The sequence below is a fragment of the Bombina bombina genome, chromosome 9 (assembly GCF_027579735.1).
Source record: "Bombina bombina isolate aBomBom1 chromosome 9, aBomBom1.pri, whole genome shotgun sequence".
Classification (NCBI taxonomy): Eukaryota; Metazoa; Chordata; class Amphibia; order Anura; family Bombinatoridae; genus Bombina; species Bombina bombina.
Window position 1 is genome coordinate 189,530,320 of NC_069507.1, and position 22,879 is coordinate 189,553,198.

At 37.0% G+C, this 22,879-nt stretch overlaps 1 protein-coding gene across 1 annotated transcript in view; it reads right to left on the bottom strand.

The window, feature by feature from the left end:
- Positions 1–21,866, bottom strand: part of ABCC2 (ATP binding cassette subfamily C member 2) — a 102,123-nt gene extending 80,257 nt beyond the window's left edge. Inside the window, exons 1-5 of the mRNA XM_053692532.1 lie at positions 21,659–21,866; positions 19,704–19,877; positions 12,107–12,250; positions 9,463–9,597; positions 2,228–2,338 (exon numbers count right to left, since the gene is read on the bottom strand). Coding sequence (XP_053548507.1) covers positions 2,228–2,338; positions 9,463–9,597; positions 12,107–12,250; positions 19,704–19,877; positions 21,659–21,703 — 609 coding nt within the window. The 5' untranslated portion in view covers positions 21,704–21,866. The remainder of the gene's footprint in view (positions 1–2,227; positions 2,339–9,462; positions 9,598–12,106; positions 12,251–19,703; positions 19,878–21,658) is intronic.
- Between the last annotated feature and the right edge of the window lie 1,013 nt (positions 21,867–22,879).

Below are 22,879 nucleotides of genomic sequence, written 5' to 3' on the forward strand. Positions count from 1 at the left end.
CTCATGAGATCACAAGTGAGCCAATAGGAAATAGCAGTCACACAACCAGCCAATCACAGGCCATATTCTGCTCGAAAAATGCAATGCTTGTAGATCTTGAGAGGGACTTTGCGAGGTTTAACCACATAGTTAGCTGGGGTCAATAATGCACTAATGAATTAACTTATGTAAGTTTTGTATTAGAGTGTCTCTTTACATAAAGCTGTAAAATATGCACCTCACACATATTAAAAACAGTGTACAACATACATATGCTGTACACCAATGAGTTAGGGATACAGAAATAACACCATATACTGATGTGTGCTGTAAAATTCAAATCTTTCTCTAGAACACGCTGCCCCAGTTTTCCTAGCTTTAAAACTCAGCAATTCAGAGCAACCTGTTACCTACACTCTAACACAATAGAAGGCATTTTAATCATTTAGAAAAAAAAAATTCAAATGATTTCTATACAAAAATTCCAATAGATCTTAAGGGTTAAAATCTTACATTTTATTATTTCCAGTAATAACTAAGTCCATATCACCATTCTCTTTCTCAACCTCCTTCTACACCCCCTTTCTGGTACCTTCTATTTATAGAAATAAGACTAAGACTTGGAGCTAGAAGGAATACTATGAAATGGGCACCTTTACTTATAAAGCAACCAGGCATATACTTTCTATAAGATCTCCAGTCAACCTACCTCAGGGGAGGTCCTCCCTAAGCAGATACCAAAGGGTATCATCCCCCCCCCTTCCAGTGGTCCAGTCATCACCTTACTTTAGGTCACAATTAACCTCCTGAGAAGGACTATTAGGTACTCCAATCCTTTAAAGGGACACTCAAGTCAAAATTAAAGTGTCATGATGCAGATACAGCATGCAATTTTAAACAACTTTCCAATTTACTTCCATTAACAAAGTGTGCACAGTCATTTTATATTTATAATTTTTGAGTCACCAGCTTCTACTGAGCATGTGCAAGAATTCACAGAATATATGTTTATGTTTGTGATTGGCTGATGGCTGTCACATGATACAGGGGGTGTGGAAATAGACATAACTTTGAAATGTGTCAGAAAAAAAAACTTCTGCTCATTTGAAGCTCAGAGTAAGTGCTATTGCATTGTCTTTTTGACATGCATTTGTTGCTTATGCAAATCTACTGTGTTTACTGGCCCTTTAAAGGGACATTATACACTCATTTTTTCTTTGCATAAATGTCTTGTAGATGATCTATTTATATAGCCCATAAAGTTTTTTTTTTAAATAAATGTATAGTTTTGCTTATTTTTAAATAACATTGCTCTGATTTTCAGACTCCTAACCAAGCCCCAAAGTTTTATGTGAATACCGTCAGCTACCTTCTCCAGCTTGCTCCTGTTTGTGTAAAGGGTCTTTTCATTTGCAAAAGAATGGGGAGGGGGGGAGTGTCTTATTTGCCACTTGCAGTGGGCTTTCCAGCTACCTTTTCAACAGAGCCAAACTGACAGCTTCTAAGTAAGTTTTTAAACCATTTTATACTGGATTTTTATATCAGTATCTGTGCATCTTATTCTTTATAGTAGTGTCTATTACATGCAGTTATATGAAAATGAGTGTATACTGTCCCTTTAAGGGCCTCAGCGCTGCTGGCCTTCCAGCAAGAAGGTTCTGTGGGGGACCAAAATTAGGGTCCATGTGCTTACTTAAAGGGATACTAAACCCAAGTTTGTTCTTTAATGATTCAGATAGATCATGTAATTTTAAGCAACTTTCTAATTTACTCCAATTATCAATTCTTCTTCGTTCTCTTGCTATCTTTATTTAAAAAGCAGGAATGTAAAGCTGGCTCATTTTGGTTAAGAACCTGGGTTATGCTTTCTTATTGGTGGCTAAATATCAGTCACTAATAAGCAAGCGCTATCCCTGGTTGCTAAACCTTAAGTGAGCCAGCTCCTAAGCTTTAAATTAGACCAATTAAACCGACCCCAGATGTGTTAGGCCAAAGCCAACCTATGGTAATCAAAATAACAGTGCCGCTAGCTGTTGTGCACATGCAATAATTACAGCAGTTGAAGAATGTGGCAGGGACAGATCTAGCTGTATTTTATAGATGAACTACTATAATACTGAAACATTGCTGCTTTACACACTCACAGATCACATGATGGATCAGCAAAATAACTGCATTGAAAATTCTAATTAATGCTAATTAGTATTTAAACGTGAGAAGAAGGGAAGTTATTTAATCTTCACTGTACCTTTTTGGTCATCTCATTTTTTTCTGAAATGGCTGAGACAATCAGTATAAGTAATTGTAACCCATAGGAGATGAAAAACAAACACACACGGGGAAGATCAGTAATGTCTCCCTAATAGAAAAGAAAACATAAAAATGTTATTTCAGATTCACATAGTCCAAAAAAACACCACTGAGGAAAATGAAGAGATTGCAGAGTTTATTTTTAAATAACAAGTAGTGTATCTTTAAAGGCTAAAATACAAAATAAAGATAAAATACCCAATATTAGCAGTAGTTGCAACTCTTTAAATGAGAATTATCCCTCACACTATATAAAAAGTACCAACATGAAAGAGTGCGCTTAAAAAGCAAACTACAAATGTTAAAGTGATTATTGCCAAGTGTCCTATCTAGTTCCTATAGTTAATAACAATATGTACTCACAAAAAATAATTACACTTCACTTGAGTGAAAAAAGATGTGGCAGGTTAAATAAAATATACTATCAAATATACTATCAACCTTCCTTGTATATAGGGATAAACGTGACATTTCTTACACAAAACAGACTAGTTTAAGTGATATTGGAATAGACGTGATATCAATTAGATATTCTCAGATACGGACCATTATATATATAAAAATATTTTGTTAATGGTATTAATCTTTATCCAGATATGAAAAATAGATCATATAGATCCAGCATAAAAATACATAACACTTCTATAATGATTCTAAAAAATATATAAAAACTGATTAATTATACTAATAATAAGGTGCTATCAGGGTGCCAGGAATCAGACTGAGACGAGAAGTGCAAAAATAATCACACCTTTATTAATAGCAAAAAATAATAAAGAGTCCACAAGTCAAATAACAAGCCAGGAGTCAAAACCAGAGCTGGTAGTCAGATGAGTCGAGTCAGGAGCCAAAGCGAATAGTCAGACGAGCCGGAATCAGCAACAAGGAAAACAGCAGAGTCAGGAACAAGCCAGGGATCAGGAACCAGGAAGGACGTCAGGCAGCCAGGTAATACACAGGAACTCTCACAAACAGGTCTGAGACAACGCAAAGGCAAAGTATACTGAACAGAGGCCCTTTAAATAATAAGTGATGACATCACAATTCTGAGACTGCATCCTGTCTCACATGGATGATGCACACCAGTCTGGCCATAAAAGGAAGTGCAGGAAATGAGCAGCATCCCCCACAATGCACCATAGTCAGGAAGAGAGGTGAGTAAAATGGCTGCCAGCAGCACATGGCAAACAAAACAGGGAAAAAACTCTGACAGGTGCACCTTATTCAAAATCTAATGCGCATTAGATAAATTCATTGAAAAATGTATGTATACAAATTTGTTGTTTACATTGAATAAATATTCACAATCAAGATATTTATGTATAGTATTAGCAGCAAGTGTATACAATTTTTAGCAGGTTGCCCAGTATTTTTGCAATAGATACCGTCTCTTAGTTGCAATAAAAGGACTGCCCCCTGTTTGGTATATTTCTTATCACTCTGTTCTTTTTAATTACTAGTGGTAGGAAAAGACTCAGGAATAGTTCAAATGCAGAGTCTTTAAGCAAAGATCTTTTGGCAAATAACCAGTTTTGTAAGTATGTTGTATCTTCAACAGACGATTATATTGTAATTTCCTAAAGGTTATCTACTGACCGAAATCCAAAAGCTTATATTTAAGTTTCCCTTTCTCCGACCTTACCCTTCTCATGTATCTCTCTTGTCGGTCTCAGCGCTTACACTGCCATTTCCGAGTGTTTTGATGTATAGAGATCACGTGTCTGGTTTCTTACCCAATCTGAAGGTTGGATTACCGGCACTTGAAGTAGATACCTCGGATAACAGCAATAGTAGCAATTTTCGGGATTCTTATTGCAACATTAAAAATGTTCTTTTTACTCAGAGCGCTCATGAGTTTCATACACCTCAAATGCAGGCGATTGTAGAGTGAAAATCTTTCACGTTTTTGAGGTTTAAGACCCAGCAGGTTCCTTCTTTTTAGTCCAACACAGGACAGTTCATCTTGATGAAATGTCCTGTGTTGCACTAAAAAGAAGAAACCTAAAGCATATATGGGTACGCTCTGAGTAAAAAGAACATTTTTAATGTTGCATTAAGAATCCCGAAAATTGCTACTATTGCAATACTATTGTATTCGACACAGAGGTATCTACTTCAAGTGCCGGTAATCCGATCTTCAGCTTGGGTAAGAAACTAGACACATACACGTCAAAACACCTAGAAGTGGCATGAGTAACACCCAGTAAACACCCAGAAGTAACCCTGAGTTATACAGAGCAGAAGAGGTTCATCTGACAAGTCAAGGCAATAACTTATTCTTGGAGGATTTAAAAGGCGTCATACAGTCTCACAGGAGGTAAGAAAAGGTCACTAGGCCTATCTTGGGTGGCGGTAAGAGGATCCTCTTTTGGTGGCGGGAAGTGGGCGGCCTGGCACGTGGGTAAGGCGGTAATGGGAGGAGTTGTGTAGGATACGGGGTGGGGGGTATTGGTCTGTCGGTCAAACCCACAGGCCCTCCTAGTCTGCAGACCTCTCGGCCTATTACTTGCCAAATTACGCCCCTGAGTTGCGCGCGGTCACGCTTCTTGGTTACGTGGGGCCGCCCAGTTCTCTCGTGATGCTGTTGCATAGAATAGTGTTATCAATTCAAAATCCTAATTTGATTACGGATATGTTATTATCCTAGAGGTTGAGGATCGCTCATTTTTAAATTAGATTTGAATTTAATAAAAACGTGACCTTTTCTAACGCCAAATCTGTGTCTGTCATTATTTAATGTATGGTAAAAATGAGCTAAGGTTGGAACTAAGCTGAAGTGGGGGTATTCAGCTAATAGGTATATCTGGGAAGGTAGTTAAAGTGTAAATTCCTTAGCAAAGTGTACTGACCAATTGGGATGGGAACAGTTTAAGGGATATTTACTTTACTTACTGGGAAGAAGAAGGGTGGGGGTTGTGTTTGGATTCTTTTGTCTCACATAGGTAAATCCAGGACAAAAGAAAGGGGGAAGGGCAGTTTCAGGTGAGCTGCAGCTATCAGTTTCCCTGAATAGGCTAGCTCAGGGATTGGCCAGGAGGGGAAGAGGGGTTAGGGCAGGAGGAAAAGGGATTAACTGCCTATATAAGTGCTTGCATAATGATTGAGCTCAGAAATAATTATTTTCTTTTTCCCTCACTCCATCCCTCCCTAGAAACGTCAAAGTCTAGCCCAAGGAAGAGGTCACGTGCAAGAGCGATCACAAGCGACACGACTAAGAGCAGATACTGTGGTGTTTCCGCCACTCAGAATAAGACTGCCGTGTAGCGCCCCTTAAGGGTTTTTTCGCCACGAAGCAGGAAATCAGCTACTGGTCTGTCGGTCAGAGCTGGTGGACGGCATAGAAAAGTCATGGCGTATTAACTAGTTATATATTTCTGATGAGGGAAGTGGGCGGCCTGGCACGTGGGTAAGGCGGTAATGGGGGGAGGTGTGTAGGGTACGGGGGTGGGGGTATTGGTCTGTTGGTCAAACCCACAGGCCCTCCTAGTCTGCAGACCTCTTGGCCTGTTACTTGCCAAATTACGCCCCTGAGTTGCGCGCGGTCACGCTTCTTGGTTACGTGGGGCCAACCAGTTCTCTTGTGATGCTGTTGCATAGAATTGTGTTATCAATTCAAAATCCTAATTTGATTACGGATATGTTATTATCCTAGGGGTTGAGGATCGCTCATTTTTTAATTAGATTTGAATTTAATAAAAACGTGACCTTTTCTAACGCCAAATCTGTGTCTGTCATTATTTAGTTGGAACTAAGCTGAAGTGGGGGTATTCAGCTAATAGGTATATCTGGGAAGGTAGTTAAAGTGTAAATCCCTTAGTGGCAGTGTAAATGCCGAGACAGACAAGAGAGATACGAGAGAAGGGTAAGGTCGGAGAAAGCAAAACTTAAATATAAGCTTTTGGATTGCGGTCAGTAGATAACCTTTGGGATATTACAATATAATCGTCTGTTGAAGATGCAACATACTTACAAAACTGGTTATTTGCCAAAAGATATTTGCTAAATCTGCATTTTAACTGTTCCTGAGACTTTTCCTACCACTAGTGATTTAACCCCTTAATGACACAAGTTGTACAGGGTACGTCTTACACAAACTGGTCTTTAAAGACCAGCGACGTACCCTGTACGACGTTGGGGTTGAAAGTGGCTGGAAGCGATCCTGATCGCTTCCAGCCACTTTCCGGTTATTGCAGTGATGCCTCGATATCGAGGCATCACTGTAATAACATTTTTCCCCATCCGATGCAGAGAGAGACATTCTGTGGCCCTCTCTGCACCAGACATCAATGGCCGCAATCGTTGGTGGGTGGGAGCAGACGTGGGAGGCGGGTGGTCGGCCATTGATGGCTTACTGATGTGCAGAAGTGGGCGGGATCGTGGGCGGGGTTGCTGGGGGGCATGCATGGGCGCGCGCACGGGGGAGGCGGGCGGGCGCGTGCACGGGGAGGGAGCGGGTGGGAACCATTACACTATGGAACAGTGTGTTTACATTTAGAGGGAGAGAGGGGGAATAAAAATCTTAAGAAAGTTAATCGAAGTGATCTGGGAGGGGGTGGGGGTTTAGTCATGGGGGGGAAGCTACACTACAGAAAAGTGGGGGAAAAAAGAAAAATTTTTTTTTTTTTTGTAAACTGGGTAATGGCAGACAGCTGCCAGTACCCAAGATGGCTCCCAATAATGTAGAGGGGGAGGGTTAGAGAGCTGTTTGGGGGGGGGGATCAGGGAGGTTTGGGGCTAAGAGGGATCCTACACAGCAGCATATGTAAATATGCTAATAAAAAATAAATGATACCTTTTATTTTAGTACTGGCAGACTTTCCACCAGTACTTAAGATGGCGGGGACAATTGTGGGGTGGGGGAGGGAAGAGGGCTGTTTGGGAGGGATCAGGGGGACTGATGTGTCAGGTGGGAGGCTGATCTCTACACTAAAGCTAAAATTAACCCTGCAAGCTCCCTACAAGATCCCTAATTAACCCCTTCACTGCTAGACATAATACACGTGTGATGTGCAGCGGCATTTAGCAGCCTTCTAATTACCAAAAAGCATTGCCAAAGCCATATATGTCTGCTATTTCTGAACAAAGGGGATCCCAGAGAAGCATTTACAACCATTTGTGCCATAATTGCACAAGCTGTTAGTAAATAATTTCAGTGAGAAACCTAAAATTGCGAAAAAAATTACGTTTTATTTAAATTTGATCGCATTTGGCGGTGAAATGGTGGCATTAAATATACCCAAATGGGCCTAGATCAATACTTTGGGTTGTCTACTACACTACGCTAAAGCTAAAATTAACTCTACAAGCTCCCTACATGCTCCCTAATTAACCCCTTCACTGCTGGGCATAAAACATGTGTGGTGCGCAGTGGCATTTAGCAGCCTTCTAATTACTAAAAAGCAACGCCAAAGTCATATAAGTCTGCTATTTCTGGACAAAGGGGATCCCAGAGAAGCATTTACAACCATTTATGCCATAATTGCACAAGTTGTTTGTAAATAATTTCTGTGAGAAACCTAAAGTTTGTGAAAACAATTGTGAAAAAGTGAACATTTTTTTCTATTTGATCACATTTGGCGGTGAAATGGTGGCATGAAATATACCAAAATGGGCCTAGATCAATACTTTGGGATGTATTCTAAATATATATATATATATATATATATATATATATATATATATATATACATGTCAAGGGATATTCAGGTATTCCTGACAGATATCAGTGTCCCAATGTAACTAGCGCTAATTTTGAAAAAAAGTGGTTTTGAAATAGCAAAGTGCTACTTGTATTTATTGCCCTATAACTTGCAAAAAAAGCAAAGAACATGTTAACATTGGGTATTTCTAAACTCAGGACAAAATTTAGAAACTATTTAGCATGGGTGTTTTTTGGTGGTTGTAGATGTGTAACAGATTTTGGGGGTCAAAGTTAGAAAAAGTGTTTTTTTTTCCATTTTTCCTCATATTTTATAATATTTTTTATAGTAAATTATAAGATATGGTGAAAATAATGTTATCTTTAGAAAGTCCATTTAGTGGCGAGAAAAACGGTATATAATATGTGTGGGTACAGTAAATGAGTAAGAGGAAAATTACAGCTAAACACAAACACAGCAGAAATGTAAAAATAGCCCTGGTCCTTAAGGGAAAGATGTTGAAAAATGGCCTTGTCCTTAAGGGGTTAAAAGAACACAGTGATAAGAAATATACCAAACAGGGGGCAGTCCTTTTATTGCAACTAAGAGACGGTATCTATTGCAAAAAAACTGGGTAACCTGCTAAAAATTGTATACACTTGCTGCTAATACTATACATACATATCTTGATTGTGAATATTTATTCAGTGTAAATAACTAATTTGTATACATACATTTTTCAATGAATTTATCTAATGCGCATTAGATTTTGAATAAGGTGCACCTTATTATTAGTATAATTAATCAGTTTTTATATATTTTTTAGAATCATTATAGAAGTGATGTATTTTTATGCTGAATCTATATGATCTATTTTTCATATCTGGATAAAGATTAATACCATTAATAAAATATTTGTAATATATATATATATATATATATATATATATATATATATATATATATATATATATATATATATATATATATATATATATATATAGTGGTCCGTATCTGAGAATATCTAATTGATATCATGTCTATTCCAATATCACTTAAACTGGTCTGTTTTGTGTAAGAAATTTCACGTTTATCACTATTATATTAATATATACAAGGAAGGTTGATAGTATATTTTATTTAACCTGCCACATCTATTTTCACTCAAGTGAAGTGTAATTATTTTTTGTGAGTACATATTGTTATTAACTATAGGAACTACATAGGACACTTGGCAATAATCACTTTAGCAATTGTAGTTTGCTTTTTAAGCGCACTCTTTCATGGTATCTTTAAAGGCTATTGTACAAAGCATATTATCCTGTCTGACTTGTTTTCTCCCCCCTAAGAACTGAAATTAATGTCAAAATATATATATTTTTTGTCTCTTCATATGTTTTGCATTAATATTTGTTTTTATTTATGTGACTAGTGTAAAACGTATAGGTTCTGGTGGTGTACTGAGCAGTATTAACACAATTTCTACAAATGGAACGCACATACCAGACAATTTTTTTAATATGCAATATCTTACCTGTAAAGCTTTCCGAATTAAAGTCTGAAATGGAAATACTCCACAAATAATCGAGAGAGTCCAGAAGATATAGAGACTGCCGGAATCCTTTCTTGTACAGTATAGACGGGTATAATGAATTAAAAAAACTGCAAGCTGAAAAAAACATAAAACATTATGGGCCAGATTACGAGTGGAGTGCTATTTAGTGCTTTCGCTTGAGCGCTAATTGCGCTAGAAGTAAGTTTTTGCAAGTGCCAGGTTGCATTCATATTAAAAGTAAAAAGTTATCACTCTCGCGCTAACCTGATGCATGCAAAAAGCCGATCCTTCCAATATCAAGTAAGTCAATACTCGCGCGCAAACCCGATCACATATTCTCAAGTGCGCTAACCCAGCATGAAAATATGAATATTTCACATTCCATTGTTCTTCACATAGCAGAATATGTTCTATGTATTTATAATACATATTTCTATATATGTCTGGTTGTATTTTGGTACAATATATATATAAAAATTCATTAAAATTATGGGGGAGATAAAAACTGAAATTAAAATCCTCTATGTCTCAAAATTAAATCAATATAAATATTTGCATAGGAAATTAGCACATCAAGGCAAGATTCCCCGCTTGCTTTTTCCCAGAAATACTTCATATACAATGTTACCAATGCACAAGAGAATTCTCGGTAAGATATGCAAATTCTCAGTTTTTTTGCTTCAAGTACTGTTTTAACACAGCGATCCTTTTAACAGGATTATGACAGCAAACCAGAAATCACTTACTAGACAAGCCTGTTTCATTCTATTTGGAACTCATCAGTAGGAGATAGATTTCTGGTTGCTGTATTGGAAAAGCTACTTACAGGCTTAAACCAAAATTCATTAAAATTATGGGGGGGATAAAAAACTGAAATTAAAATCCTCCATGTCTCAAAATTAAATCAATATAAATATTTGCATAGGAAATTAACACATCAAGATTCCCCGCTTGCTTTTTCCCAGAAATACTTCATATACAATGTGCTGCAATAATCCTGTTAAAAGGATCGCTGTGTTAAAACAGTACTTGAAGCAAAAAAACAGAGAATTTGCATATCTAATTTGCATTTCATATATTTTACTTATGCTCATGAGCTACCTATGTATAAGCCAGGAGGAATTATTAGTAAGAAATACCTGTCAGCCAATGAGCATTAGAAACAAATACCTCTTAGCCAATGAGAATTAGTTGCAATTACTTATCAGCCAATGGACATTAGTAGGAAGTACACAGATAATACTGCTGAATAATTTTAAATTTAATTTGAATCAGCTTTTACTTCACATTTTTTTATGTAAAAATTTGTATTTGCTGGTATTGAGGTTGCATACCCAGCAATTTTATCTGTTTAACCACCCCACGGACAAAAACAAAGAGGATAAATAAGGTATACAGTTAAAACACCATTCATGAGCCACAGAGCAATACTGCCAAGCAGATACAGCTGATAAGCCAATTAGCAACAGTAGTCATGTGACCCAACGGTGTGACTGCTGCTGCTGATTGGCTTATTGGCTGTATCCTCTCAGGACCAGCAGTGCTCTGAGGCTACCCAATGGTGTTTTAACTATATCCTTAACTACTTTGCGGGGGTGTAAACACATAGGATTGCAGGGTTACTAGTGCTAAAATGACATACTCTAACAGATTAGAGCAAGTAATGTTTGAACTATAATGTCTTTTTAAAGGGACATAGCAATACAATAATAACATGATGTCATGTCTAAGAGCACTTTAATTGCATGAATACTGGACTGTAAAATCTTAAATATGTTAAAACTATGTGGTTAACCCTTGCAAAGGTGATAAACACATAGTTAACGCAATATCCAGAGCAGAAATGCACTACTGATTCCTAGCTGAACACATCTGGTGAGCTAATGACAGGAGGTGTATGTGTGTAGCCACCAGTCATCAGCTAGCTCCCAGTAGTGCATTGCTGCTCCTGAGTCTACCTACCTGCTTTTTAACGAAGGATACCAAGAGAACAAAGTACATTTGATAATTGAAGTACATTGAAAAGTCTCTTAAAATTACATTCTCTATCTGAATCATGAAAGTTGAATATTCACTTTCTTGTCTCTGCCGCAAAAGGGTTAAACAAAATCAAGCAGAGCACAGCCTTTGAGACGCTCAGACATGGCATATGCACATAGTTGCAACCTCTGTCTGTGTCCTTTTTTTGGATAAGCTCAGGTCACATATTTAATGCCTTTGTGGAGTTTAACAGTTCTGCTCAGGAACTGTAATGCTTGTGGCTCCCAATCAGTACTTTACCTATGTGTTTAACCCATTTGCAGAGGTCAAACACAAAGCTAGTATCAGTAATGCAGAAATAGCATGGGCTAATAAATTAGAGCACATCATTTTGCATTAGGATGCCCTTTTAAGTAGAGAAATCTCACTAGAGAGAAAAGGGGCTAAAGTTATATGAGTACCCAAGTAACCTTTGTGTCTGCATGCTAGAGATGAAGGCCTGGTCCTGATTTCCTTGCTAATTAAATCAAATTCCATTTGGGATAAAAAACAAACAAACAAAAAAACGACAACAATATTTTTAAATTATTTGTCAAATGTGCCCTAAGATATGAGACTCGTAACCCTTAAGCTTTTGTCTTACCCACGTGACGGCATGAAGAGATGGATTGGTATATAGGACAGCAGGGATGGTTTGTGCAGAAGAATCCGACTGGGCTTTTACATGATCTGCCACCACGATCCCTATCTCTGCTATCGAATTCAAGAAGAGTAATAGCACCAGGCACTGCGGAGAGGAGGAAATTAGCTTATGTTAATATGAGAGAAGGTTTCATTCTCTTTATTAGGGGCTTTTATACACAGCACTCCTAATAGATTGTATATTTCAGCGCAGTGAGACACACTGATTACAAGTGGTGCTTACAATGATACAGACAAGCTTGGTTTGTAAGAGTGAGAAATAGGAAAACTGTTCAGACATGATAGACCAAAATTTCTGTATGTAGTATCTTGTATAACTTGTTGCAGGGATTTCAAATTCAAAGCCACTGTAAACCATTTGAAAACACAATTATTTATTCATCACAAGCTTTTCAAATTCATAAAGGGACCTTCTAATTTATTAAATAAGATATTTTTGTATTAGTGACTCAAACGTTCTATGGGACTGTAGTGGATCATGTACGCCCGACATTGATAAATTGCGACAGCATATGCTATTCACTATTCTAGTGAAATGCTTGTGCAATGCCACCCCTGCACATAGGCGGATGAGTTAAGGAGCAGCGGTCTTATGACCGCTGCTTCTTAACTTTTGTTTCCGCCGAGCCTGAAGGCTCTTGCGGAAACTGCTGCATTCGCAGTATGATAATTTGGCCCCTATCTGTTTAACCCAACAAACAGGTTAAAACCCTCTTTTGGCTAATTTGGCTGATAGAACATGCAATTTTAAACAACTTTTTAATTTACTCCTATTATCAATTTTTCTTCGTTCTCTAGCTATCTTTATTTTTAAAAGTAGGAATCTAAGCCATTTTTGGTTCAGCACTCTGGATAGCGCTTGCTTATTGGTGGCTACATTTAGCCATCAATCAGCAAGCGCAACAAAGGTGCTGAACCAAAAATGGGCCAGCTCCTAAGCTTACATTCTTGATTTCAAATAACGATAGCAAGAGAACAAAGAAAAATTGCTAATAGGAGTAAATTAGAAAGTTGCTTAAAATTGCATGCTCTATCTGAATCATGAAAGAAAATATTTGGGTTTAGTATCCCTTTAACATGAAGTACACATAAGCCAATAATAATTAGCAGGAATTACCTATTAGCCAATGAGCAATGGAAGTTCCTATCAGCCACTCAGTATTAGTAAGCAGTATCAGCCAATAAGTATTAGTAGGAAGTGTACAACTGATACTGCTGAAGTAGTTTCAATCTAAATTTAAACAGCTTTTACTTCACATTTTTTTCAGGCAAAATAATCAGCTCATATGGATGATTAAAATATCTGAGTCCAGTGTCTCTTCGAAAACAAGATCAACAATCTACTCTGCCTACTGTAGACTTAATTCACCTTTAAGGGAGCCTAAAGCATATCCCAGATATTCTTCACTTTATACCACTGTTGGCAAGATGGGGCAAACTGAGAATAGAACATATGTCTTGTATTTTCATCCACATTTTAAAAACCCAATATGTTCTCACAAATATATACATAAGTCATTTGTATTGGATTATAAAAGAGTTAGGAGGCACACAGAGTGTAGAAGTAGCTTTTGTCAAGCGCTGTTATCTCATTTAAACCACAGAATGCACATAGTGCAGCAGCAGCAGCTTCTGATGACCACGTTTATCTTATTTAAATCACTGAATGCAGAGATAGCAGCAGCTTCTGTTGAGCACTGTATTTCATTAAACCACTGAAGGCGTAGAGAGCAGCAGCAGCTTCTGTTGAGCATTTTATTTCATTAAACCACGGAATGCGTAGAGTGCAGCAGCAGCTTCTGTTGAGCACTTTATCTGATTAAACCACGGAATGCGTAGAGTGAAGCAGTAGCTCCGCCTCCTGCTGAGGACTTTTACATAATTTAAACCACCGAATGTGTAGAGTGCAGCAGCAGCTTCTGTTAAGCATTTTATTCCATTAAACCACGGAATGCGTAGAGTGCAGCAGCCGCTTCTGTTGAGCACTTTTATGTTATTTAAACCACTGAATGCACAGAGAGCAGCAGCTGCATCTGTTGAGCACTTTATCTCACTAAACCACGTAATGTGTAGAGTGCAGTAGTAGCTTCTGTTGAGCACTTTTATCTCATTTAAACCACCAAATGTATAGAGTGCAGCAGCTGCTTCTGTTGAGCACTTTAATCTCATTTAAACCACGTAATGCGTAGAGTGCAGCAGCATCTTCTGTTGAGCACTTTAATCTCATTTAAACTACGCAATGCGTAGAGTGCAGCAGCAGTTTCTGTTGAGCACTTTAATCTCATTTAAACCTTGTAATGTGTAGAGTGCAGCAGCATCTTCTGTTGAGCAATTATTTTTTTTTAAATAATTTTTTATTGAGGTTTTTGCATAACAAACATAAAACATAGTACACCTTTTTCACAAAAGAACGAAATACATACAAAATTGACCGAAACATTTCGGTAGCTATATAATACATTGGTGAAAGGCTAATGAAACCTCAGTTTTTCAATAATATATCATGAATGACTGACCAGTTGGGAATATAGTTTAAGGCCCCATGGGCCAAAAGTATAGAAAATAAAAGATATCTGGTGGTCAGATGTCCAGCTCTGTAGGAGCTTCAAAAGGCGTGTGAATGCGTATATAGAGAAGGGGGAAGGGGGAAATTCAGCGGGTAAGCACCGCTATATATAGGGGGGAAAGGGTGGAGGGCGGAGCCATAGATATATGAAAGTATTTTAGGAAACTTGGTGGGGGCTATCAGCCTTGCCAGTGAAGTAAAATAGATGAGCTATGGAGTTGGGTTATCTATCCATTTGTTATGGGCCATGCATACGCATATTGGGAGTATACAAAAGGATAATTTATTAATAAACATGTAAGTTAAACGATCTATTAGGAATCAGACAATATATATTGTACTAGCTCCTTTGAATGTCTTTTTCAAGCATTACTCATCTCACCACTAAATAAATCTCTATTACTAGTACCATGTGTCATATGCATAGCAATTGGGAGCCTCTGCTTAACTAATGTAAACATTTTGCAAGTAAATATCACGTTATGTATTTAACAACATGTAACCCATAGCTAAAATCAGGCATAGTACATAGAATAAGTGTATTAGTTAGGTCCATAGAGCGAATAAGTATATTACAGGATTACCCCACTTAAAATGAGTAACATGAGGAATAAACTAATACTATACATGTGAGAGAAAGTAACAGTTAAAACATAGCAATAAAGGCTAAGACCATGTCTGACATATGTAACCTAGAGAGCCACTGAGCCTGACAGTGATAGGGTAATATCACAGATCCTAAGTTTTAGTCGATGTCTAAATATCACTGTACTATTAATTATTATGATCTCTACTAAACTGTGGGATGTTAAAGTGCAAGACTAAAAGTATTAAATAAATGCATAAAAGAGTTAAGCCATAAGTTTCTAGAAGGTAAACCCTAGATATATTCTCCTACAAGCCTTACTTGTGTGTATCTTATAAACTAAGTAAGAAGATTACATAAGCATAACTATAATATATTTACAAGGCTTACTGTTAGCTATGTCATTTGCGCCGAGACCCTAATGACACTATTGGGGACAGGCAAGGCATAAAATATATTTAAAGCATAAGTAAGGCGCAGTATAATATATAACATCAATATATTTCTAAGGGATCTCTAATGTCTTTCTAAAGACAAAAACTCAAACCTTATATTGCAAACTCTATCTGTATTATTTTGTCTTAAAGACATACTCTGACCTTATAAGGCTGGATACTGAAATACAAAAGCAATGCCTCCTTTACCATTCTATATCAATGACTCTAAGTGTCAGCCAGAAAAGTATGCCCATGTATATAAAAAGCAGCTTATGAGCTATCAGTGGAGCTACAGTAATTTTAATATGGCTATATGCAAAGGATCTAGTTAGCAAATTACGGGTGTTACAGCAATAGATTATAGAATGAGAGATGATCCCATGTATAATGTCTCCAGGCCATTTAAACTAGCTTATATTTACACCCTTGAGGCTCAGACTCCAGGTTTAGGCATCATGTATAGAGATAATGTCAACATGTGGAGCTCTAAAACACACTAACAACAGCATAAACATCAGTAAACTAAATCCTGCTAACTCAGTAGTACGTATATCCGTTACAACAGGGTAAAGGATACCTGTGAATAGTAGCTGTAGGTGGTGTCCTAGCACATATATAGCAACTTGATTTCTACAACAATATATCTTGGCATGTAGGTGTTAACATACTAATAAAATAATATAGCTGCCAAGATTTAGTAATAGGAGACCCTGCGACAATATTTTAAGGTGTATGGGCTGCTGGGGATTCAAGTCTTGTAATATATAGTGTTTTATAGGGCAACTTTCTGAGGGACCTAGTTATCTTGCGGGGAGTTATATTCGAAGTACTTGGTTATCTGGCTTTGTGTTGCTTAAATATGATGCCGACGCATATTGCACAGAAGAGACAATCTCTGAATGAAAAGCATACAATAATAGCAAGATGGTACTTAGAGGAAGCTTACAGATAACTGATATTACATATGCAAGTAGCAGAAGCTGGGAGTATCCCTTAAAAAAGCATGTATGCGTAGATCCAGTGTAAGGTCAGGGCACCTAAAGGGCTATTATAAACATCTACGCTATAAGTAAAGATAAACCCATAGGTAATGCATAATAGTTATATATGTTATAACCTATAAACATTATGAACTTGAAAGTGTGTTGGCATTCGACCAATATCTGCAAAATACTTTAAATAGCAAAACTAACAAACATATTACACTTTACATGCTAACATGCATATGAACTGCATTTTTTAAACAGAACGTGCGTGATGTATAATTTTAAAGCCCTGCAATAGCAGTGCACATAGACAAGGAGCATAAGATAGTAAATGACATAGCATATAATATGAAACTGTATATAGCTGCACTAATATTGACTTAGTAAGACCTGTTCTGGATATCATATAATTTGAAGCATTACTCGGCATCCTACTATCAATCTATCTAAAATCAGGCTGCTGCTTCATAGAAAGTCTCAGGTCCACATTTTCAAACATGAGGGATACCCGTGACTACCAGGCAATTGTTATTAAGTAGTGAGCAGCCTATCATATAGAAAGCCTAATCTGCATTGAGAAGTGTCCAAAAGCAGTGTGTCCCACCAGAAGTTCAAGTGTCAGCCTCAGGCAGGTAGAAATCCCATCAATCAAGGGCACTATCCGACACCAACTCTGAGATGAGCCCGGGCAGACATCAATGTGAGCAGCAACCTGCTCCACGATCGACCACCGTTCAGTGGCCAACCCTGCGCAGTCGTAGCAACAGGTCTCCTGTCTTCTGACCGTTGCGTAAACGACATGTCCAGCTCTGCTGCCCAGAGCAGCCTATGTGACGTCGCTCCCTTGCGGTCTGCTAGGTGAGTACTCAGCTTCATATCCTCAGCCGGTATAGCCACCGGAGGATTAATCTCAGGCCGCAGTTCTTTTAAAGTGTCCTGTAGTGTCTCACACCTCACGTTGCTGAGCTGCTTGATTGTTGCGGTCAGAGTAGTTGCGGCTTGCAGAGGAACAGTTAGCTCCGGATCTCTTAGGGACTGGATACCGTCAATGTTAGCTAGTCGTCGTTTATCGCCGCCATCTTGTCTCCTTTGCGAGACAGAGAACTGCATACATAGCTGTGCGAGTAAAACACTCATCTCTGAGAAATGATCCTCCAGGATCTCGCAACAGCGATCTTCAAACTTATTTAGTGCGGTCTCCAGGTCCATTTTGTTAGGAGTGAAGTGAGGGGTCTTCAAGAACTCCCGGAGGGATTACACCTCAACCAGGCCGTCGCCAATGCCAGGCCTCAAGCCTTGATGCCCTAGAATAGCGTAGTATGTCATCAATTCAGGATTTGTTTGCAAATCGGTAACCAGGCACGATTATCCTTGCCTTCTACATAGTCCATAAATTTAGATCACATAAAGAGTGGATTTAGAATCATCTTAAGTTAGATATAGTAAGAGAGCTCCATGAACATATGTCTGCTCTCCTTGCTAGTTGGCTCCGCCCCCCCTCTGTTGAGCAATTTAATCTCATTTAAACCACGTAATGCATAGAAAGCAGCAGCATCTGCTGTTGAGCAATTTAATCTCATTTAAACCACGTAATTTATAGAGTGCAGCAGCTGCTTCTGTTGAGCACTTTAATCTCATTCAAACCACATAATGCGTAGAGTGCAGCAGCATCTTCTGTTGATCACTTTAATCTCATTTAAACTACGTAATGCGTAGAGTGCAGCAGCATCTTCTGTTGAGCACTTTTATCTCATTTAAACCACCAAATTTATAGAGTGCAGCAGCTGCTTCTGTTGAGCACTTTAATCTCATTCAAACCACATAATGCGTAGAGTGCAGCAGCATCTTCTGTTGATCACTTTAATCTCATTTAAACTACGTAATGCGTAGAGTGCAGCAGCATCTTCTGTTGATCACTTTAATCTCATTTAAACTACGTAATGCGTAGAGTGCAGCAGCATCTTCTGTTGAGCACTTTTATCTCATTTAAACCACCAAATGTACAGAGTGCAGCAGCTGCTTCTGTTGAGCACTTTATCTCACTAAACCATGTAATGTGTAGAGTGCAGCAGTAGCTTCTGTTGAGCACTTTTATCTCATTTAAACCACCAAATGTACAGAGTGCAGCAGCATCTTCTGTTGAGCACTTTAATCTCATTTAAACTACGTAATGCGTACAGTGCAGCAGCATCTTCTGTTGAGCACTTTAATCTCATTTAAACTACGTAATGTGTAGAGTGCAGCAGCATCTTCTGTTGAGCACTTTTATCTCATTTAAACCACCAAATGTACAGAGTGCAGCAGCTGCTTCTGTTGAGCACTTTAATCTCATTGAAACCATGTAATGCGTAGAGTGCAGCAGCATCTTCTGTTGAGCACTTTAATCTCATTTAAACTACGTAATGTGTAGAGTGCAGCAGCATCTTCTGTTGAGCACTTTTATCTCATTTAAACCACCAAATGTACAGAGTGCAGCAGCTGCTTCTGTTGAGCACTTTATCTCACTAAACCACGTAATGCGTAGAGTGCAGCAGTAGCTTCTGTTGAGCACTTTATACATTTAGTGGTTTAAATAAAATAAAAGTGCTCAACAGAAGCTGCTGCAATATATATACATTCAGTGGTTTAAATGAGATAAGAGTGCAGCAGCAGCAGCTTCTGTTGAGCACTTTTATTTTATTTAAAACACGGAATGAGCAGAGGGCGGCAGCAACTTCTGTTTAGGTGGCACTTTCATCTCAAAATAATAAATCGATAATATTTACTACCAGATGTTTTCTGTTTTGTTCTGGGGGGGGGGGGGATTCTGTGTGAAGCCTGGACATATTAGTGTATTGCAATAAGCTGTAGAATATGATATTGGGTATCTGGCTGGAAAGGCTAAGTGAGAGGTCCTATGAGAACCCAAGAAATATTCAGATGAACAATGATGTAATTAGGTATTTGAGTGCACACTTTCTTACTTGCTTAATCAGATAGAGTGTGGTAAGAGGTGATTTTGCAGTCTGGGGTTTGCACAAGTGACGGAGCTGCCAGGGGACAAATATCCAAAAGAAAAGAAGTGGAATCCAGACTAGCACAGTCTGTTCAAAGCAAATTGTTAGATCCGGATCTGACCGTTCCAGGAGTGAGGAATTCTGCAGGACAAAAACATTACAGACATCAGTGGATCTGTTTACTTGGCTTTTAAAATAATACATTATGGGTGATCAGTTTATTGTATATAAGAGTTTGCATTTTACACATTTTTGACTTGGAAAAAGTTGAAGGGACATTTAAGTCATTTTTTTTCTGTTGCATCTAAAAGAAGGTTATTTAGATAAAGATTTTTTTTTCAAAATTATCTGTGATGAATTTTGTGTTTTATTAATGTGCTTCTCTGACGTGTCTTCTCACCAATAGTGTGAGTTTTCCTTACAAGCCAGTGAGCTCATAGGCATAAACTTTGAATAGATTTTAATTCCTTCTGAGTTTCAATATCAATGTATACAGCTTTTACTAAACAACTATATATATATATATATTAGCATTTTTACTATGTTTAATGCTATTAAGAGAATGTTAGATAAAGATAAACATCTGAATTATTACATGAACATTAAACATTACGTATATTTTACTTGCAGGTAGTTAGAAAAAAACCTCTATGATTTGTACTGATTTTTATAGCAACAAAAAGGGTAATCTTCCAAATATAATATGTGTTTGACCATGTAATTGATATTAGGAAGTCAATTCTATCAAAAATTCACTGCTTTTTATTCTATTTTAATCAACTTTTTTTTTTTTTTTTAAAACAAACTGTTTAAGGGAACCTTTGGTAAACATTGATGTAGGAAACATTTATAGAATTCAAAGTTCCACACTCTGTAGAAGATAGTGATTATTGGTGAGTTTCTAAAAGTTATTTCTGTGCTTGTATAGGATGGAATCTCTATATTATTTAGCTTGATAAATACTGAATTTGGTTACAGTCTCTAAAATTAATAATTTTCTTCACAGGGGAAAACATCTCCAATTTATGCCCATCTTTAGAGTTGGTACACTGAAGTATTTCCTCCATAAATTAATAAACAATTTGGAGAGATTTTGTTCACTACAGAAAAGTTCTACACTTTAGTAAATGTAGACTAGGTATCCAAACCAAATGTATCATTCCATGTACAGTAGTAGATCTAGAGAGTAGTAAAAAAAATGTGTAAAACCACAGACCTCTACAATTTAAACTGTTTTATAATTTCTTAGTGATTATTAGAGAGTTTGTGTTCGTTATCTTTATGCTTGTGAAGAAAATAATCTCCATTTTTGGTGAAATTCTACAATACACGTGCTCTCAATAGCCCTGATCCAAATAGAAGCTTCAGATATAACAAACTTACTTCTCATCTCTAAAATTAAACCTTTATAGTGAAGATAATTCTCTTATGTGTGCAAAGACTATATAGTTTATACAATAATATATTCCCTTCATAAATGAATATAAGATTTGAATTGATATCCTTCACTACAACGTACTAACCTTAGAAAATGTAGACTATGCATGCAAACTAAATTCCTCATTACATTTGTACTATAATACAGTAGTAAAGTTATTTAAAGTTCTTAACAATAAACATTTAATATTTAATTTTTTTAGTCCAGATACTTGTTAAAAAAACACACAGTATATTAATTCAATCTAAAGAATTTCAAATGTATATTTATAGACACAGTTATTGTGCTTTGTTAACTTACATTTTCTGTTTAAAAATTATGTATAAAAAACATTGGCTTGAACAATATTTTTTAGTTCTTACAGACAGATGTGGTTAATAAAATATCAAAACAAAATCCCCCATGTATCTTCTGTTACTTGTTTAAGATTTCTAACACAAATAAAAAAAAAAAGTGAACTATAAACATAAAGAAACAAACTTACCCAGAAAGTAGAACCACAAAATTCATCGAGGGCAGAATTAGACATGTTTAGTCTTTGGTGGGGAGCACAGCTGTCCTCTGTGTTTCTCTGTCACAATACTGTGCTTTGGAATAAACCTTGTTACATATTTATTATAGTTTTTGTCAGCAACAATGATATCACCCAGTGATTAAGCAGGTTAAAAGTCGCCCCTCGCCTACGATATTCAGTTTTCCTCTGGAATACATCTACACTCTGATTGACACTAACCTATTGGACTATGGCTCGGTTACTTTTTAACCAATGTTCTTCTTTCATAACATCTCTGATTAAGTCCTGAAAAGTCCTGAAGTTGTTTATGCAATTATTAGCTGTTTATAATATTGTAGGTAGTGTTCACTTTATTTGAATATTAGGAACATTAAAGTATTTGTATTTTGTACTTGTTAAGAGGATATTAAATAAAGCGGTTATTTATAGTTAGAGTAATTTCCTTTTTCGTGCCAGTGCAATTGATACCTGACTATCAGTTATACTTGCATTTACTGATCATTTGATTATCAATTTAAACATAACCATTTACATGCAAAAAAAATTGTAACATGTTTATTTACTGCACTTTTATATGTATGAAAAGTTTTTATTTTTTATGTACAATGAATTTTTTATTATGCATGCAAACATTTTCTTAAATGTATTCTAAAAAATGTAAACTAAATAATAACATTAAGGGGTTGCCGCATTTTCCTATAATTTAAAGGGACAGTCAACACTAAAATTGTTATTGTTTAAAAAGATAAATAATGCCTTTACTACCCATTCCCCAGCTTTGCACAACCAACGTTGTTATATTAATATACTTTATAACATTTAACCTCTAAATTTCTGCCAATTTCTAAGCCACTACAGACAGCCTCTTATCACATGCTTTTATATTAGCTTTTCACAACAGGAGACTTCTAGTTCATGTGAGCCATATAGATACCATTGTGTTCACGCCCGTGGAGTTATTTAAGAGTCAGCACAACACAGCACTAATTGACTAAAATGCAAGTCAATAGATAATAAATAAAAAGTTATGTGGTCAGGGGGCTGTCAGAATATGCTTAGAAACAAGGTAATCACAGAGGTAAAAAACAGTGGCGGTTCTACACGGGGGCCTACAGGGGCCAGTGCCCCTGTAAAAATGTCCCTGCCCCCCCTGTGGCCCCCTCTGAGCTGACTGAATAATACAATGAAAAT